This window comes from Glycine soja, chromosome 11 (assembly GCF_004193775.1).
Source record: "Glycine soja cultivar W05 chromosome 11, ASM419377v2, whole genome shotgun sequence".
Taxonomy (NCBI): domain Eukaryota; kingdom Viridiplantae; phylum Streptophyta; class Magnoliopsida; order Fabales; family Fabaceae; genus Glycine; species Glycine soja.
Window position 1 is genome coordinate 5,520,169 of NC_041012.1, and position 20,474 is coordinate 5,540,642.

General features: G+C 31.7%; 3 protein-coding genes across 4 annotated transcripts; 2 read left to right on the top strand and 1 right to left on the bottom strand.

The window, feature by feature from the left end:
• Positions 1-102: 102 nt before the first annotated feature.
• Positions 103-3,849, bottom strand: LOC114376639 (CDK5RAP1-like protein). 2 transcript variants are annotated; one of them, XM_028334840.1, is made up of 3 exons: positions 3,470-3,849; positions 2,043-3,100; positions 103-1,073 (listed from the first exon to the last, which is right to left on the bottom strand). In XM_028334840.1, the coding sequence occupies exons 1-3, from the start codon at positions 3,742-3,744 to the stop codon at positions 571-573; spliced, it is 1,836 nt and encodes a 611-aa protein (XP_028190641.1). In that variant the 5' UTR covers positions 3,745-3,849; the 3' UTR covers positions 103-570. The 2 variants fall into 2 exon arrangements, with proteins under 2 accessions (XP_028190641.1, XP_028190642.1); XM_028334841.1 differs by having other exon boundaries at positions 2,043-3,089; positions 3,470-3,776.
• A 747-nt stretch (positions 3,850-4,596) lies between these two features.
• On the top strand, positions 4,597-6,367 carry LOC114373676 (D-2-hydroxyglutarate dehydrogenase, mitochondrial-like). The gene is made up of 5 exons (XM_028331191.1): positions 4,597-5,146; positions 5,294-5,371; positions 5,501-5,548; positions 5,883-6,008; positions 6,101-6,367. Exons 1-5 carry the CDS (start codon positions 4,955-4,957, stop codon positions 6,188-6,190), a joined length of 534 nt encoding a protein of 177 aa, XP_028186992.1. The 5' UTR covers positions 4,597-4,954; the 3' UTR covers positions 6,191-6,367.
• A 5,508-nt stretch (positions 6,368-11,875) lies between these two features.
• LOC114373798 (probable ubiquitin-conjugating enzyme E2 16) lies at positions 11,876-16,172 on the top strand. Its single transcript, XM_028331345.1, has 6 exons — positions 11,876-12,035; positions 12,146-12,249; positions 12,343-12,445; positions 12,534-12,597; positions 15,404-15,492; positions 15,723-16,172. The coding sequence occupies exons 1-6, from the start codon at positions 12,006-12,008 to the stop codon at positions 15,816-15,818; spliced, it is 486 nt and encodes a 161-aa protein (XP_028187146.1). The 5' UTR covers positions 11,876-12,005; the 3' UTR covers positions 15,819-16,172.
• The last annotated feature ends 4,302 nt before the right edge of the window (positions 16,173-20,474 follow it).

Genomic DNA, 20,474 nt, shown 5'->3' on the forward strand with positions numbered 1-20,474 from the left:
TTTTACGTGGTTTGTGTCTCCATTGCGCAACCAAACATGGACTTATATCACTTTCCCTGTGCTGCTCCAAAATATAAACATAGGGACAGGTACCCAGAGAGAGAAATAGAAAAACTACTATTTAGGATAATTTGATGAATGATGACATTTGACTTGTAAGACCTGTGATGTTCTATTTAAACTGGAAATATGATGAACCAAAAGCCACATTCTACCGTATACCTAATCAAAACACACTTAACTATTGTTAAAAGGCAAAAAATCACAACAATCCTCTCTGAGGCTATTTGATTTTAATGTTGCATTGCAGGTTGCCAATGGGATTCTCAGTAATACATAGTGTATATTTTAATGCAGACTCGAACCCTTTTAATGTGAAGAGAGGATTAACAAAGAATACACAATCTTGATCTTGCTGAAAAGTCGCTGGTGAATGCAAAATCTCACTCCCTTGCAGTGGCTTCTCCCACAAAATGTGTTGTCATGTTGTGTAGTCAGCCAAACAAGGGAAACAACAATGAATAACTATATCCAAAAATTGCCATGACAACCAATTGATGCTACAAGGTTCTACATGCTGAATGCAACAGCTTCTTTATCCAGATTATTGTAAAATGAAGTCAGTTTAGTTATAGCAAGTGCTTCACCAAAGAGTGATGCCCTCGTAGATCTTGTTATGCGGACTTCAACATAATCACCAACCACAGGATTTCGCTTCGTATTAATGTCTTCCCTGTCTGGGATTGGCATATTGACAAACAACACTCGATGGCCCTTATCGCTCTTGCCCATAAGCTCAGTATCCGGAGCTCTTTTATTGGGTCCTTCAACTAATACAAGCTGTGTAGTTCCAATCTGAGAGTCAAAACACTGTCCTGTGCTCCCACGGAAAGTCTCAATAAGTTCAGCTAGCCTCCTCTGCTTTATTTCCTCAGGAACATCATCAACATAATTTCTGTGGGCATGAGTTTTCTCCCTCATGCTATACGCAAACATGAATGCCATATCATAACCAACAGCTTTTACTAGAGTTAACGTCTCAGAATGCTCCTCCTCTGTTTCTCCACAAAATCCTGTTAGAATTGCAAACATTAAAGATTGCAAGCAGAGGTAAGTTGTTTATACAGTAAAATATTAGTGTGGCAAAGAAAAATTACAGGGTAGTAACTAGGATTTGGGAACTATAACTACATAGATAAACAACTACAATGGTCTTATCCTACTAGGTGACACCATTAGACTCGGTTAAAAACCAAATCTCAAGGACATTATTCACCATGAGTTCCTTTTTAACAATTTCCTCCAATATCCTTTTTAGTCTCCCTCAACCCCTTTTACTGGGCAGTAAAACATGCAATACACCATCAATACTTCCAACAAAATAAACATATTGCAATACTGGTGGTATGCTATTCCTCAATAACACAAAAAAAAACTTGACAATGAGGTTTGCAAATAAAGATTTTATTTATCCCTTTTATTTTGTTGTGAAAAATTATTGAATAGTGTTCAATAATTTCAGAAATGCAAAATTTGCACCTCTAGGAGATGTATACCAGATGAGTTTTTTAAAAAACGAGTAAATTGTGTATTCTAAAACAAACAAAAAAATTGACAAACAATGTTACTCCCCAATTTGACAATAAGTTAGCAAATAATGCTACTTCTCAATAACACAAAAAAACAAAAACTGCTACCCTTCAAAAAAACCAACAAAAAATTTGACAATGACCTTTGCAAATAAAGATTTCATTCATCCATTTAATTTTGTTGTAAAAATTATTGAATAAGTGTTCATTAATTTCAGAGATGCAAAATTTACACCTCTAGAAAATGTACACTAGATGTAAATTGTGTATTCTGAAGTTGAATAGCATGAGAAAATAAATTAGATTCCATAAGAATACAAGACCATCAGATTAATGAGAAACTCCCGCACTCATTAGTTGAAATGAAGGAGCTCCAATAGTAGAAGGTCAAACAAATGAAAAACAATGGAAAGGAAAAAGGACAGGAAGAAAGAAATTTAAAAAACATATTACCACAAATGAAATCACTGCTCAAAGCCACGTCTGGAATAATACTCCGTATTTTTTGGACAAGATCCAAATACGCCTCTCGAGTATATCCTCTTCTCATTCTCTCAAGTACCGGGCTACTTCCAGTTTGTGCAGGTAAATGTATCAGTTTGCATATATTATGTCTTTCTCGCATTAGATAAAGCAATTCATCTGGAAAATCTTTAGGGTGTGGAGACGTGAATCTGAATCGCATCTCAGGAAATTCTGAGGACAATCGATCCAGTAGATCAGAGAACCTTAAGCCCATATTCTTGACCTTAGCCATGCTGGAAAATCCTTCACTAAGTTTCCAATTGGACCCTGATTCAACCTTTCTCTCAATTTCAGATGCATCGTTGTAGCTGTTCACATTCTGGCCAAGAAGTGTTACTTCCTTAACACCCTCTTTCCAAAGCTCTGCCACCTCTCTCACAATTGACTCCACAGGACGTGATCGCTCTCTGCCTCTGGTAAAAGGTACAATACAAAACGAGCACATATTGTTGCAACCCCTCATCACTGAGACAAATGCAGTAACTGAATTCTTGGAGATTCGAACTGGATTAATATCAGCATAAGTCTCCTCAAGCGAAAGGAGAGTATTGATCCCTTTCTGACCATAGTCAACCTCCTCCAGTAATCGCGGCAAATCCCTGTAAGCATCAGGCCCACAAACAACATCAACCATTTTGTCTGAATCAAGTATCTTCTCCTTTAACCTCTCAGCCATACATCCCAAAACCACTACTTTTGGAGGGTGCAGGGATTGTGACCTTCCAGTAGCAACGTTGTTCTTCCAATGCCTCTTAAGAAACCAAAAGTAGTTAAGCCTCTGCCATACTTTCTGTTCTGCATTATCTCTAATGGCACAGGTATTGATGAATATTATTTCGGCACTTTCGGGAACACTCACAATTTCACCATAACCAGCATTTTTCATTATAGACAGAACAATCTCCATATCATTAACATTCATTTGACATCCATAAGTCTCATGATATATTCGACCAGTGGGAGGAACTTCAGTATCTGGCACAAAGCTACCCGAACAAATAAAAATAAATAAACAAATAACGAGTAAATAGATTTCATTCCTAATTAAACCCCACTCTATCCTATCTAAAACTTGCAATTCTGCAATGATGATATGGGAAAAAAAATGAATTTTGCATCTTTCCCATTAACATTCTCATATCCGGTCTCCCAAAAGTGACTAGCAGTAATATTGAAAAATGCAAAAGTAAAAAAAAAAAAAAAAAAGGTGGTCTTTTGATTAAATTCATTGAAACTGAAGTGAATCGCAAATGCCCACAAAGCAAAAACTAATTTTTGTAGCAGACATCCTGTAGTAATTAAAGCTCGTGAAAATAGAGAGGCGTGGGGTGTTTGCAATTGCAACGAAAACTCACCGGGGTTGAGCTTCGGAAGCAGTGAGTGTAGCTTGAGGAATGAAGTGAAGGTGGAGAGTATTGGAAGGAGAGAAGGTTCTGGAGGCGATGATGAGATTGAGAGGGCGTGAGCGAGGCAATGAGGTATAAGGGTGTGGAAACGAAGCATTGTGTCGGTGTTGGTGTTTGTGTTTGTGGTGGAAGATTGTGAAAGTGGTAAGAGAGGATGGACGGTGAAGCTTGAGGCGTTGAGCTAAGTGAGGTTGGTTGATAACGGAAGACAGTGAAGAAGCCATGTCTGTCTCTAAGTTCTGAAATGAAATGCCGCTGTTATGGGGAGGATAGGGTCCGTGTGGTCACAATGGAAAAGTTTTGCATTTGCATTTCTCGCCCTATCACCTCACATTCTCGACTTTTTATTTCTCACAATAGGTTTAATTATTCATCCTTATACTTAGGAAAATTTTATTTTATTTATTCTTATATTTAAAAACAATTCATTTTAATCATTACATATTATACATATCATTTTAAATTTTTTAGTTCTTTATTATTATTTTTTATATTTCTCTAAAAAAACATTATTTTTATATAGTTTTAGTTATTTATTATAAAAACTAAAAAATCAAAATGATATATAAAAAGTTAAATTGTTCATTTCATTCATATATCTTTTAATCCTTATAATTTGAAAATAATGTTTTAGTTAATTTAAATCTTAAAAAAAAATTAAGATATAAAATATATAAATTAAAAAAAAATATTTTCAATCCACAGAAACAAAAAAAATTAAAACTAAAAAAATTACTTTTAAAATAAGAATTAAAATATATAAATAATAAAATTATAAAAATCAAATCAGTACATAGCTATAAAAATTAAAAGATATCGTTAGAAATTAAGTATAAGAAGACATACTTCCGAATTTAAGAATTAAAAGTTTAGAAAACTAACTAATGCTACCGTGATACATTTTCAAAAGAGATCATTAGAAATTAAGTACAAGAAGAGATACTTCCGAATTTAAGAATTAAAAGTTTAGAAAACTAACTAATGCTACCGCGGTACATTTTCAACGCTAAAATCATACTAAATATTTATCCGTTCTTGTTCTTGTTCTTGTTTTTACATATTTATCCGTTCTTCAGATGGTAGCTGGCACGGGTGTTCACATGGGTCCATCTGTGTCTTACAGTGTGTCAGAACTCAGAACAACTGAACCTCCTAGTTAACACCATGCTATAAAAAATACACACAACGTCCTCCACTTTCCACTTACGCTCCTTAAACCCCTTCTTCAATCGCCGAAGGAATCCACCTCTTCTCCCTTCAGCAACGTCGTGTTCTTGGTTTACTTCGGGGACATCTTTTGATGAAAAATTGACGCAGTTACCGAGCAATATTGTTCGCAGGGATCATCAAGTTTTGTCATTTTTCAACCCTTCAAGAAATTTCGCGGAAACCAAACAATGGGGTGTTGGAATTCAGTGCAAATGCTTTGGTTCTATGGCTGGGTCGGTTCAAAGGAACCCCAGATTCTCAAAGTTGAATGATGATGATGTTCGATACTTTGAGGGAATATTGGGTACCAAAAATGTTGTTCAAGATGAGGGCAAGCTTGTCACTTCAAACACTGATTGGATGCATAAGTACAAAGGCTCCAGTAAGCTATTGTTACAACCTAGGACCGCTGACCAGGTTCTTTTATTGTTTATTATTATTATTATTATTATTATTATTATTATTTGTTTTGCCTCTGTTGAATAGAATGAACAATTACCCTTTAGGACCTTGGTTCAGTGTAGCATTTGGAAATTGGCTTCATTCTGTGTTTCCATTTTGCAGGTTTCTCAGATTCTTAAATATTGTAACTCCAGAAACTTGGCTGTTGTTCCCCAAGGTGGAAATACTGGTCTTGTAGGAGTAAGTGTGCCTGTCTTTGATGAAGTATACCCTTTAACTCATTTTCTTGGGTGACAAGAGTTCAACCTTCAATATATTAGAAAACAAACTCATGATTATTAATAGTTTTCTTATAATCTGATGTTGCAGGTGATTGTTTGTCTTAGTTCTATGAATAAGATCATATATTTCGACAAGGTAGACCATTTAGTGCATTTGTTATGAATTATGAGCTACCTCCTTCCCTGTGTGTTTATCTTGGTCTCTCTAGTTTTGTTTGGAATTTCTGTTAATTGTTTTGTGAACTTAGTATAATTTTTGTTGAGCACTGTACTGCATTTCCACTATAAAAAATAGAATCATTATATATTTCTAATATCGATTTATCAACAGATTAATGCTTTCCTATCTTTTAGCCTTTTGTTGTGTAAAAAAAATGTGTTTGGATATTGGATTAGCTTATTTTGCATTCAGAAAGCTTTATAATCAATAATTATGCTTTTTCTAACATTATCAGCATTAAAATTTGCAGATTTTGTCGCAAATTGAACCTTATGTATATGAATGGACATCTGAGCGCCGAGGTAGTATTAGCGCGGAGCATGGTCTGGGACTAATGAAAGCCAACGAAATTTTCTACAGCAAATCACGTGAAACTGTATGTATATTATCTGACCCAAGTTGTAGTTCTCCATTTCGGAATGTAAACTTGTGAATTGAATGTCTAAACTAGTATATGAAATTGGACAGGTGCAAGTGATGGCTTCAATCAAGAATATGCTGGACCCTAATCACATACTCAACCCGTATAAAGTTCTTCCTCACTCTCTCATTTCATAATCTGATGTGGAAAACTTGATGTTGTATTCATATCTTTGTTCACTTCCTTAAAAAAGGTGAGAATGCTACTTCTTTACTTGCCGGTGACCTCACTCTTCTAAAAGTGTATTGCTACATTGTGAATAATAAATATAAATATTAGTGTAATAAATTGGTGACAATTTTTTATAATCTCTGGCCCCCTCCAACTATTTGATTGATGATATTTGACAATGCCTTTTACTTGATATTCCAAATATCAAGTAGATATCTTGTACGTAAGTTAAGATATAAGTGGTCCTAGTTTTTGCAGATATCTTTTACGTATTTACATTCACATACTTCATTGTGTTCGACTAGAAAAATGGAAGGCTCAAACATAAAATAAAAATATATATAAAAAAAAAACACTGATACAATACCTTAGTCCTTTTAGTTATTAGTATCGTATGTTTTTGGTGTACTATTATTTCCTATGTTTACTGTCTCTTTCATCTTATTTTCACTTCATTTTTTTATTGATTATTTATTATAGTTACTGTCTCTTTCATCTCTGAATTTTTCTTTATTTTATTTACCACACACTCCAAATATGAAAATTACGTTCACCATTGTCTTGGTCCTTTTCAAGGGTATGCGAAAGCGGAAGTGACCTGTAAATAGAGCAATGATTCTTCTGGTAGAATTTGTGTGGATTGGGTTAACTATCTAGTGTTGTTTCATGTGGCTAGCTTTTAATCGAACCAAAAATTCTATTTATAAATTTTCGTATGAATAAACTTAATTACATTTCAGTATAAATAAAACCCTATACTTATAGGTAGTTTGATGACAAAATACGGGGAAGGGAGGCCAAGAAATATAATATTTTTTTTTATAGGATTTTGCATTATTTCTCAACGTGTTCCCCTCCAACGCATGTTCTAAAAAGCAAGAATAGGCAATTCATTCGTGTTTGTCAATAGCACACCCATGGCCATGACCCATCTTTCAAGTTTCTATTTTCTATACTTTCAAGTTTCAACGACTAGCCATGTTTTGACCCAAGGTTTTCTGAAGGACTAACCGTGATGTAAGTTTTCCACTAATCACGCGTGGAATATGCTTATCTTCAATCCTGAATTTGCCATGAGAATAAGCATAATTTCGAGGTATAAATTGCTAGTGCTCTAGTGAGGAAAGTCAATGCAACACGTCCACTTGGGAAAAAAGAATTAAAGATAGGAATAAAAACTAATGTTAATTAGCATAAGTGATAAAGAATTTGGCTCTTATTAAACAATAATTAAAGTTCAAGTCGTGGGAAAAAAGCATTATAACCGCTCAATGTAACTCAGATTAATTAGGCTCGAGAATAACTTTATATATCAAGAATATCTTAACAACTTTTTTTGGTCGGCAAGAATATCTAACAAATGAACAGAATATAAAAGAGAAAATATATTGAGAAGGATATGGAGTAAGTTTGATTTCATGTTTCACATAGGAGTGCATCAAAGGGGTTGATTCTAATAAAATGGGATAATTTCTCACATAACTAATGGCGTCATATGTTGCACGTTAAGTGTCTTTGGTTCCCATGTTGGCCTATATATGTGGCAAACCAATCATAGGTGCCACTTTGATTTTCTTTATTTTTTGCAACGTTTACCTTCTTCCATCTTTTTCCTCCATTTGTTCAAAAAGTCCCTGAAACTCCATAGTATGCAAAACCAAAGTTTCAAGAAAGACAACATAGAGGTAATGATATTGGGCAATGTAGGATTGTTTGTGCAATTAAGACATAACAGAAAAGACACAAGTTGGAATCGCAATGCATCTGTAGGCCAGAGGATCATTGATTAAAAAGAAAAAATGTAATTAGTGATTCTGCTTTTTTGCTATGTGGTTTAAGAGCATATATTTAAACCTCTAAAACTCAAATTAATCCCAAGAAGAATTTGCATAACTACTATCAAACCATACTTGCAAAAACACAATTCCGAGCCTTATTTTTCTAGTCATTGGCTCTCGAGCTTGCATATGCGCTCCAATTCCTAATTATGCCTTTTTTTTTTTGTTCTAACAATTGTGCAAATGGTCCTGCAACACTAGTTATCATTACCTCTTTAGCATTCCACGAATGTTTTTAACAAGAGGAAAATTAAAGGTGAACATTGCATGAAAAAAAAATGCCAAAATGGTTTATGTGTCTAGTTTGCCATGTATGGGCCAATGAGATGGCAAAAAGGCACTTAAGGTGCTACATCATTAGTTGATTAAAAATCATGATTGGCAATCTTCAATTTTAATGATTTTAGAAATTAAGTTTATGATACTTTATAATTTGATGGACTAAAATGATAAGTCCCTATGACTAGGCTGCCATGTGGGAACTAATAGAGCAATTAGAATGTTACATTGTTTGAGGAGAACATTTGTTCAGCTTCTGCAATTTTTTTCGTCGAACTCCATATTCCCAATTGTGAGTGGAGGGATCATAAGATTCATGTCAAGGCAAATAATAGTGCATAAGTGTTGGGATTTTCACTTGACAGCCTAGCTGAATTATTATATCCCATTATCCATAGCTCAAGCAATTTGGTATTCGATGATTAAGCAGCGCTCATGCATGAAATTTTACTCGAGGTTCTTTCTGAGTTTAATAAACTAATTTTAAATTTGTTAAATGTAATAGAAATTTGCATTTTAATTAATCTAAGTTGTATATTTATATTAAAATGTTTGTTTTTTTAATTAAAAGCATAACAAAGTATTTTTTAACTTTAAAATAAAACAAACAAGAATTCTATATGGGCTACATTTCTTCCTTTTCTATCTTTAGTTTATTCTATGAACATCAGTGCATCACTATTGCTAAGGATCTTTGTGAGGGTTCATGGAATACCTTTCTTTAATTTTCGCAGTTCGACCAATGGTTTCTAAAAAAAAAAAAGTGGATATGAAATTATGCACAATATCTTGAATTTTCAACTATTAGGGATTAGGTCTAGTCGAATAGATTAGTCCCTTATAACGCGATAAATTAATATTTAAATTTGTGTTGGGAAGGATGTTAACTTTCAATACTCGATCGTACCTTGAAAACATTGTTTTAAAGAAATATATTTTTCGGAATTGAAGAAGAAAAAACTTTTAGCTTTTCAATGGTTTCAAGTTTTATGCAACACCTTTGTATATCTTGTATTATGTTTAAATTATGAACATTTCTCTTCTAGTGTTATATAACAACGACAATGAATCCGGCTCGCTGTCTTGTGTATGACGTATCTTGTATGGTATATAAAAAGAAAGAGAAAAACTTGTTCATAGCAAGAATTATGATATGCAGATATATTTGTTTGGTTTTGCTTGTTGGATATCAAAATAATAAAAAATAGTTAAGAAAAATAGAAATTGACACTTAGTGTTTTAATATGGGAAAATTCTCTACTCGTAAGAAAAAAAGCAGGAAGACTAAAGAAATGATTTTAGTGAAAGAAAAATCATAATCTCTCTAAATAGAAGGAGAAAATAATTACACTATTCTTCTTATAGGAGAATACACATTTTTTTTGTGAAATAGAGAAATCACTTAAAAGAACTCTCATAATTGTCTCTCTTGGATGGGATGATAAAGTCATAAAACCCATCAAATGGCTTGCTAGTTATAGCCAAAGACTTGATTTTAAGTATTGAATGTTGATGGCAAAGTTTCCACCCTACAGCCATTTTACAAGCCTAGCATATGTACTCATTTAGAGATAAATTTTATGTCTTTTTTCAACTTTTGTGACACAAAAGCGACTTTACTATTTTACGGGTTCACACTACTAACTCTCCAAATCATAAAAAAAAAGTAAAAATATTTACGATAGGAAGTAACTTTATATTAATATGAAAATTAGATATGATTTTCTTTCACCGCACCGCTACAGAAAATACTCTCGCATCATATATATAATATGCTTTATTAATATATTTTTTTATGTTTTTCTTTCTATTATATCATTCTTCTATCATATTTGTACTCTCTTTCTAAGTAATAAATAAGATTGGTCAATGTATTTACGTATAATTTATCAACAATGATTGTTATTACTGTTGACCTTAGATCGAAATGATTTACTTTACAAATTAGATTGATTTATATAATTAGTTTTTATTTTTAGGTGAACCCACATATTTTTAATTGAAAATTAAGAACTAATTCATCACGATTAAGAGATTCCTTTTTTTTTTTGTTCAGGATGTTCTTTCATACAAATACATGAGAAACACATTTTCTTTTATCAATGGCATTTTTTCACTTTAAAATTAGAATCTCAGTTAATAAATAGTTTGTAAACTAAAACTATTTATTTGTTTTTATTACTGAATTACTTAAAAATAATTTCTCTTATCATAAATCTTATTTTAACAAAAAAATAGAAAATCTACTTGTGTGGTGAGAAATAACTTGTCCTTCTTACCATTAGATATATGAATAAACTAAAAATGATTTAGATTTAATTATTATTTTCGAGTTTAATCATTGAATATTGATTGCAAAATTTCCACCCTCCAGCCAGTCTACAAGCCTAGCATATGTACTCATGTAGAGATAAATTTTAAGATGTCTTTTTTTTTTTTTACTTTTGTGCCACAAAAGTGGCTTCACTGTTTTACATGTTCACACTACTACCCCTCCAAAATTGTAAAAAAGCATAAAAATATTTACGATACCAAGTAGTTTTACATTTAATATGAAATTTGGATACGTTTATCTTTCACCGCACCGCTACATCATTTATATAATACGCTTTATTAATATTTATTATTACATCATATTTGTGTTTCACCCAAATACACTATATAATATTCTAGCAAAATTTTAAGGTATGGATGAATTTGTTTGATGGATATAGTATTTATAATTTTTATTAAAAAGGCACATAAAATTTATCATTTTAAAAATTAATAAAAAATATTCCCGGTTTGAGAAATTAAGAGATATTATTTTTTTAAGGAAACTTGTCAAAAATTTGATCAAAATTTCATGTCTAGGTCTGAATTTAGTCTTATGACTCATCATAAAAAAATTAATCTATTCCTGTAAATCTGAAATTTAATTTTAAAAAATAATCCATCAAAATATGTTACTTTTAAATATCGGATGACATTTTATAAGCTATAAAAAATCTTAATTAAATATTAATAAATTTTATTATATTTCTTAAAAAATTATGATAGCCTTGTTTGCATATTATAAAATTTATTCCTATCGTTTAAAAGTCGATTGAATATTATAATTTTTTTATATAAAAAAAACTTTTAAAATCCTAATTGAGTAGACTCCTAGTGTAAGATTCTATTCATGTGGGTAAGAATAAGTTGTTTAGTGGATAAATTTATATTTAATTCTTATTATGTAAATTTCTTTGATGTAGAGTGGTTGAAGGATACTAGTAATTTTTTATCGCAGACAATAAAATAATATCAATTATTAATTTCTTTTATTAATTATGTTAGAAATCACATTTATAATAATATAAAAATTGTTAAATCAACCGTGTAAATAAAATAAATGATATAAAAGTGATTTAAATTTATTAAGAAAATAAAAACTTTTAAAGCGGTTATGCAAGCGCAAATAAAAACTTTTATGCAACTTTATTTATATCCCTGCAAGCGAAATAAATAAATAAATATTAACCGTAGTCGCCGGTACCAATGGTTCGTCAAACCCCTCTCTTGGTTTCACATTTCACTATTTAATTACACATTTTCACTACTCTTTCTTTCTCTTTTTTCTTTTTCTTTGACAATTGAGAATTGTTCCTCTCTTCTCTTCCATTCGTGTACGCGCAAAAGAATCATGACGAGTTCCTCTGCTGCCGCTCGCAAGGTTAGCCCTAACTCTCAAAATCTCTTCGATTCTCTCTTTCCGCGTGTTCATTCGTTTCTTAGGTTGAATTTTGGGATTTTATTTGATGATGATGATGATGTATGTTTCAGAATCTGAGTAAGATTGCCTGCAATAGGCTCCAGAAAGAGCTCGTGGAGTGGCAGGTCAATCCCCCCACTGGTTTCAAGCACAAAGTCACAGACAATCTCCAGAGGTACCAGATTCTTCTCAATCCACACCCTAAATATTATCGATTTCGTTCTTCCATTATTCCTTTACATTCCTTTGCTTTGTTTCTCTCTGGAAGGTGGGTGGTTGAAGTCACTGGAGCTCCTGGGACACTTTACGCTAATGAGACCTACCAGCTTCAGGTTGATTTTCCTGAGAATTACCCAATGGAGGCTCCTCAGGTTCCTCTTTTGTCCCTTTCATACACAAAATTAACCTTTGATTTGTACCATGTTTTGGTTTTCACTGATGTTATCGACGGTTTTACAGGTGATATTCTTGCATCCGGCTCCGCTGCATCCCCATATCTACAGTAACGGCCACATTTGTTTAGGTATGTCTGTGGATTTTTCAGTTACCGTGTTTTGTGGTTTAATCTATGGGATATTCCGTTCGTTAGTGTTTTTTTCTGTTTATATTCTGGCATACCCTTTTGGTACATGGTTTTGTTATGTGTTGTTGTTTGTTTGTTTGTTTTGGCTTTTATGCTGTGGGATTGTTTCAGACCCTGACTTTTGTTGTAATCTGCTTCGGATTTTCCTCTGAAGTCTTGACATTCAAAATTATAATTGCGTGCTCTGAATTTTGGGGAAGAGTATGCGATTGGTTGTTTACTTGTTTAAGCTTCTCCAGTACCTGATAAAATCAATTTATTTTGTAATTTTAAAGGGATAATTCTATCTTTTTCCCAACAAAATTCTCCTAATTAATTAAAAGAAAATATTAACAATCGGGTGCATTTGAAGTTTCAAAGACAGTGAATGCTGTTACATTGTTGTTGAATACTTACGGCTTTGTGTAATTAGGGATATTTGTTAGCAAGATATAGCATTCTTTTATTGAAAATAGCTCATACTTAAAAAGTGAATAAACTTTAGAAAATGGATGAAACAAGAGAATCTTGTAGTAAATGATCTTGACATTTTGCAGATGTGTATCTCCCTGGTTTGGCATGTCCAAGAATCTAATTGGACCATAATACAAGTTTAAATATGTTAGGAATGCTACTATATGGTTGTGATGGTAACCTAGCAAAACGATAGAAAAAGTATGGTATACCATATATGTGAGGAATAGAGAGAAGAATGTGTCCTTTGTATCGTACAAAGTGGTTTTCTTTTTGGTGTTTCCATGCCCTCATATCTTGTTTTGTGTGGTTAGAATGGTTTGATTCACTATTCAAATTGCACAGGTTATAAGGTTGGTTGGGTGGTAGAAGGGAGGGAGAGAAAGGTAGCGTGTTCGATTCCCCCCACTAACAGAAAACTAACAATTAAAAACTAACATTTGCCAATAAAAAAAACTATTCAAATTGCACAGTTGTATGCAATTTGCCTAGCTAGTAATTTGTTTCTTCTAATAAACTGTAGATAGCTTTGAATTGTGTCATGCATGCTTGAATTGATGTGATTCTATATCACTGACATGAGACAAATGATTCAATAATTTGTTAGTTTATTTTTTATTTTTCGTTCCAATATTCATGAGAGAAATTTTAAAACCAAAGAAGCTCAAATTGTCAAATGAGAATAAATTGAAGAAGTGCTGTTAAATGCACCCTATTAATTGTTCCATTTCTCTGTTTTTCATACTTTTGAAATAGGGACTCCATATGCTCACTCATTTACTTACTCTATGCACCCTATTTGGTTGTTCCATTGCTCCATTTTCATTCTTCTGAAATAGAAGCTTTACACAGTCACCTGCTTACTCTATGCACCTTAATTTGCTGTATCGTTGCTCTGTTTTGTGCTCTTTTGAAATATAGGCTTCAAGCAGTAATGTAACATTATGTAGCTCCTAAGGCTAAGGGGAAGAAGGATGCTTTCTCATAACTTTGTACCGTTCTTGACAATAGATTGCACTTAGGATGAACTATCATTTATAGGAGCACGTAAAGAATTATGACTTATGAATTCATCTAACTTGGCTTATGATGATATTGTGTTATTGGAATTTACTTTTTCTTTGGTGATTTGTGAAATATAAGCACTATTTGAGACTTTTGAGAATTTCCTTGATGTTTAGGGTGTTGAATCATGGATATTTAAGTTTTTTTTTATTAATGTTTAAAATTGTATATATGTTATAGCTAATGTTTCTAAAATTGAACAAATGATTCATGATTTGACAAGTTTAGGTATATTTCAATGTTCATATTCATCTTTGAAAATGTCTCTACCTCCCTCCCTCCCGAGGGTCTAAATTTGGGTTTGAGCTGCTTCTATTGTTTTCTTTTTCTCTCTATCTATTCTGGGATGAATTGTGGAGGAGTTTGTACGGAAAAATGGTTTGACTTTGTAAATGAGTTGTATGATATTTGATTAAGAAGTTTCTGTAAGACCTCTCCCCCCCCCCCGCGCCGCCTTTTTTATTTTTTTATTAAAAATAGGCATTTGAAGAAGGGTAGCAATGGAGAGTGGGTATAATTGAAGTTAAGAATGCATTATTTTCTCCTTTATGCATTCATGCCAGTCTAGATATCTAACTCGTATATTATAAATTAGAATTCATATTTAGATATGCATTTTCTCAATTAGACTTTTTCAATATTTTCTCTTTTCTCATATTTAGATGTGCATTTAATGTACTATCCCCATAACTTCCCAAATAAATTCTCTTAATCATCTTAAACTATCATTCCTTTATTTTTATTTGTATACTTAATTATCTTAACCATTTATTCTTTTTTATCTAGCCCCTTTTATTTTTATCTCTAAATTAAATTTCAATAAGTTTTTAAAAGAAATTGTCAATAGTTAAAAACAATATTTTATTACTATTTAAATTGTTCATTTTAAATAAAAAGTGTAATTTATATATTCGTAGATACTAGATAGTAATTTTTTTTTAATTTTAATTATATAAAAATAAATATTTATCCTTTATAATGCACATGTTAAAATACTAGTTGATGATAATTCTCTTTATCATTCATTTTGGGGTTAAGAAATGGAAGGGATTTAAGAAGCATCAACCTTTTGCTTCTGGGAATTTGATGTGCTCTGAAATCCCATCAATATTAGTGTCATACTTTATAGTTAGCCATTTTTTTCTTTTTAAATTTAGATGAAAGCGTGATTGACTTGGTACTGGTTTTTGATGGTGAGCTGACATTTAATGTGCTTGGCATCATGCAGATATATTGTATGATTCATGGTCTCCGGCGATGACAGTTAGTTCTATCTGCATCAGTATTCTCTCAATGCTTTCAAGCTCAACCACAAAGGTGTGAATTTTTTTACCATGAATCTTGTATTTTCCTAATTCCTTTTGTGCTATGATGGGATTACTGGACCATATAGGACATGCTATATTTTTAACCAAGGTGTTAAATAAACATTAATTTGATAAATGATTGGTTATTATTTAAGATTCTTCAGGTGAATTTAGGTAGGTCATCGATCCATCATGGGTGTCATTTCGGCTTAATAACTCTTTACTTTATTTCTTTGGCAGCAACGCCCTGAAGATAATGACCGCTATGTAAAGAACTGCAGAAATGGCAGATCACCCAAGGAGACAAGGTGGTGGTTCCATGATGACAAAGTATAATAATTATAAACCAGTTTCTCTAATAAGTCCACAAAAGTAGAGTAGAGGATTATCCTTTTGAAAACAAAATGAAGAAATGGGAAAATGCATTTTGAGAAACCAGGATCCCTTTAAATTCAATGGATAATAACTCTGCTGTAAATTGGCATTGCCTGGTATTTGTAAAGGAAGGGGAAACTATGTGTCTTAAGCAACTTAAGGAGCAAACAAACTCAAAACATTGTGGTTAATCTCACAGGTATTTGGATGTGGATATAGATGGTCTGATTAACCCCCTTATTGACAACTTGTGTTTCATACTTCTTTTAAGAATTGCCCATTATATCTCATAATTGACTATATGCATTGCCGATATTCCGAGTTTCAGTATTGATATAGAAAATAACTTCTGATATTTATTATTTATAGCACCTAGTATTTTTTATTTTATTGTTTTGGTTAGAAAAGTTACGAGTTTGGAATGGTTAACCCTTATTCTTGCCCAAAAGAAAAAGAATGGGAGACAGTTATTCGCTAACATTGCATTTTGTGTGTGTTGTGAGGACTGCGCGTGAATAATTCTATATCTTTCAAATAATATCTTAATGTACAAATTATTAAACATTTTTAGGCTTCCCAGATATTAAATGTTTCTCTTATTTTTTTGTTTAGAACTTCTGTTTGTAGTAATCAAAAGGATATATGATTTTGTCAGAAAGGCATAGCTTTATTCATATAATTGAATTCTTCGATTAGGATTCTATGAAGTTGAAAATTTAACTGTAGATCGAAATTATATCTTCATAATAAACCAGCATAAAAATCTTCAAAGATAGAATCACGAATTTTTAGTCCTCTAAATTAAAACTTGTATTTTTTTAGTCTTTAAAATTTGGAGATATTTTTTTTAAAGTTTGGTAGAGTGGAAATAAGCGAAATATTCAAAAAATTGGTAAGGTCAATAATAGTTTTTAGGTTACACTCAAGATATCAAAGATTTGTGTGGAAAATCTTCAGCCACCCGTTCTTTTAAAAAACTAAACAGGTGTCCTCGTGCTCCTTGTGTTTCTTCTTTCTTGCAAGCTGCAACTTTGGAACACATGCTCGTGCTCATGCTGCGTTTCTCTATCTTCTTCCTCACAAGCTCAAACTTTTAGTCTCACTAGTAGCAAAAACTCGTGTGATTTGTGGTGTACAAGACACGAGTTAATCAACTATGTGGAGGAGCATAATCGATTATACGAGGCCTGTGTTGGTACGGCAGAATTACTCAATTATGTGGAGGAGCAAAATTTATTATCATTAGCATAATAAATTATGCATATATACATAGAATCTGTTTGGTACGGCAGAGGCTATATGTGGGTCAATGACGTGAAAACTTGAAACAGAAAATATAAATCCCTGTGTAAATTGGCAATTGGACGTGAATTTAGTTTCACACTGATTCAAAATCAAACACATGTATACATGTATAATTGATTATGTGTAACCATAATTGATTATATGGAGATACTTAAAAAAAAAAAGAATATTAACATTGTAAAGGTAAAATGATATTTTATTAATAATTTAATTTCTTTTTATTCTTTCAAATCAAGCAATCTCATAATTTTATTTTCACTCTATTTTTATTATGTTTTTTTTTCTTTTCTTCCTATTTCCACTTCCTTTGTTTCCTTACTCTACCAAATACAACGTAAATGTTTGGGTTATGGCTTTTGAATATAAAAGAGTTATTATAAATATATATTTAATTTTTAACATTTACTCATTCTATTTTAAAAAAAAAAATTCCTTTTTTTTACAGAATTTTGTAATTTTTTCTCATTACATCATTTATTATTATTATTATTCTTTGTACGTCTCTCTCATCCTTTCATGTCCAATGGAGGTTCATTACATTGAGACGGTCAGAATTTAGACTGAACGTCAAATCCAGCAGACCTACGCCTAGCTTCTGTGTCTGTATGGCTCTGCGCATCCACAAATAAAATAAAATAAACAACATTTTGACGCCACAAGGAATGAAAAAAGAGAATGAACGAAAACTGGAATGCGGTTACTCGGTTACCAAATAACAAAAGGAGAATGATAATAAGGGTTTCAGTCTTCAGAGTATTATTACTCGAAAAATTATAAGTAGTTTTTTTACATTAAAATTCCAACATATTTTACATTTATTTTAACGGATTTTCTATAGTGTTTAATTAGAAACATCCTTAAGGATAATGAATAAAAAATTAATAAATAGAAAATTTTATTAAAAAATAACTATATTTATAACATTAGATATTATATTTTTATTATATTTATTTTAAATTTCTTAATCAATATACATAAAATAATGAGTAGTAAAGTTATATTAATTCATCTAAATATTAATTTTCATACTAGGTCACATATTTTTTTAGAGATAATTCTATTCTAATCAAATTGGATTATTATTGGTGAAATTTTATCAATAGAGCATAGTAGATTATTTGTGCTATTACATACAATTGAAATTATTTCCACTGATAACGGATTTTTAAAATTTATATTTATATCACAATTAAACAGAAGAATTTTACGAGTTGTAATATTCGGTCTATTCCTATAATAACAATTTATATAATTTTTTTACCTTGATCTATATTGGTTATATAATTTGTCACATTTTTAAAAAAAATTCTATATTGTTATTTTATCTTTTTCTCAGTTATTGATGTAAAATTGGATGCTTGATTTGTTCTACAAATAATATGTTCGCTTATGATAGATAGATTGAGACGATGGCATGATTGATTGATGAATTTGTATCCTTCCCCGAATCTTCATGCAGCCAATGTCTTACAAGTTACAACATCTTAAGCCTTTCATTTTTTATTGCAACAATCAAGGAAGAGAGACAATAATAATAAACGGTAATTAAAGAAGCCTTTGATTGAGAGACAGCAGAGAGGTTCATGCTGGTGATACTATTAACTTGTTAGTATTAATGTTACTAACACGATAGTTTTTTTTTTTTTTTTTACTGAAACATGATAAATTATCATATTCTTATACAGAAAGAGGGTTATATAACGAAAGTGTAATTTTTTTTTTTACATAATCATCAAATTACAATGTGACTTTTAATATGTTTACTTTTTTTCTCTTTATTAGATTGTATTAGTATATCTCATCTTGTAAACCAAAAAATTTATAAATCTCATCACACACGTCTTTTTTTTTTTAGTAGTCTTTTTTTTTTTAATCTCTCTCAAGTAAAAATTGACGTACGTGAAATTTTATGGCGTAAACAATGTTACTCCTAATTATAAAAGATCTTAGAATGAGAAGCAGCTTGTAGAAGTGGTAAAATTACAAATTACAATGAGAAGCATGTGATTGAAGTGAAAAGAAGGAATTAGCGAGCCAGGAAGAAGGACCGTGTGCATTGCCGCATTGGGTTAGAGAAAGATGGAACGGGTCGTATGCAACCCAACAACGTTAATATCTTCGAACTTTCTCTATCACATTGCCGTGCCTCGACAATGATGAGCGATAAATAATTTGCAACTAGTACCAAGCTAAGCTAGCTATACCTATATATTAGTATAATGACACCATATGCTGATACCACAGTAGTCGCTATTTGCTTTCAACATCAATGTGTTCTGTACTTGTGTTGCTGATATATATATATATATATATATATATACACACACTTGATACTCCACTCTTTGGCTTTACTAATTACAAACTTTCAATGTTCTTATCTTATCTGTGCCTTAAACCTTAGTTTGTCTCATTTGGTCCAATTTGTTAATTTCATGATCTCTATTTCCATATTAAAATAAACACAAAGGTCAAAAGTTGGAGAGGAAAGCATACTCGGTTTGGTAAATACTTATTGGTTATGTGAGCAAGTTATGGCCATCAGCTGCTGGGAAGTTTTATTAGTGACGAATATTAAAGAAAATAATATTAAAAAATACGTAAAAAAATATTATGAGGGAAACTCCATCACTTTTATGTCAAACTAGGTAATCTATGTAGCAATCTCGTATCACTAGACTAACTAGAGATATTAGTTAAAAATGTGTAAAAAAAATACGTGGAAAAATATTTCTCCCTTCAGTCACCCCTTAAAAATGAATAAACTAACTAGTGTACTGGCTTTCTTTGTGTCTTATTCGTGCAACATTCTTCATATATATGTTGAAACAGAAATACCTTTTTAATCCAAGTTATATATATATACATATGATTCCTAAATAAATCTGATCTCCATTAATTAACCTGGGTGAGGAAAGCTACTTAATTAGAGCTCTTTGTCTCCATGATTTCTTGTTTGAATAAATAAGCGTGGAGTTGATGTTTCGTGATATCGTGTTTGGAGTAATTATAAAACTTCCAGTGTACCCATCATGACTGAAATAAAGCACGCAAGAAGCTAGTAGCTAGGTTTCTACTTTCTTCTACGGAAATGACCAACAATCACCGTACCGCAAACAGCCATCAAGCTCAAGCATGAGAAAGGAAAACTCAATGCAGAAAATTATGGTACTTCTAATTGAATAAAGCATGATCAATTCAACCAATGATTAATTGCAACATCATTAATCCTAAGCTCCATCTCAACCATATATGACTAATTAAGACCACATATGTACTTGATTCCCCACGAGGGTGCAGTTTAATTAACAGAAT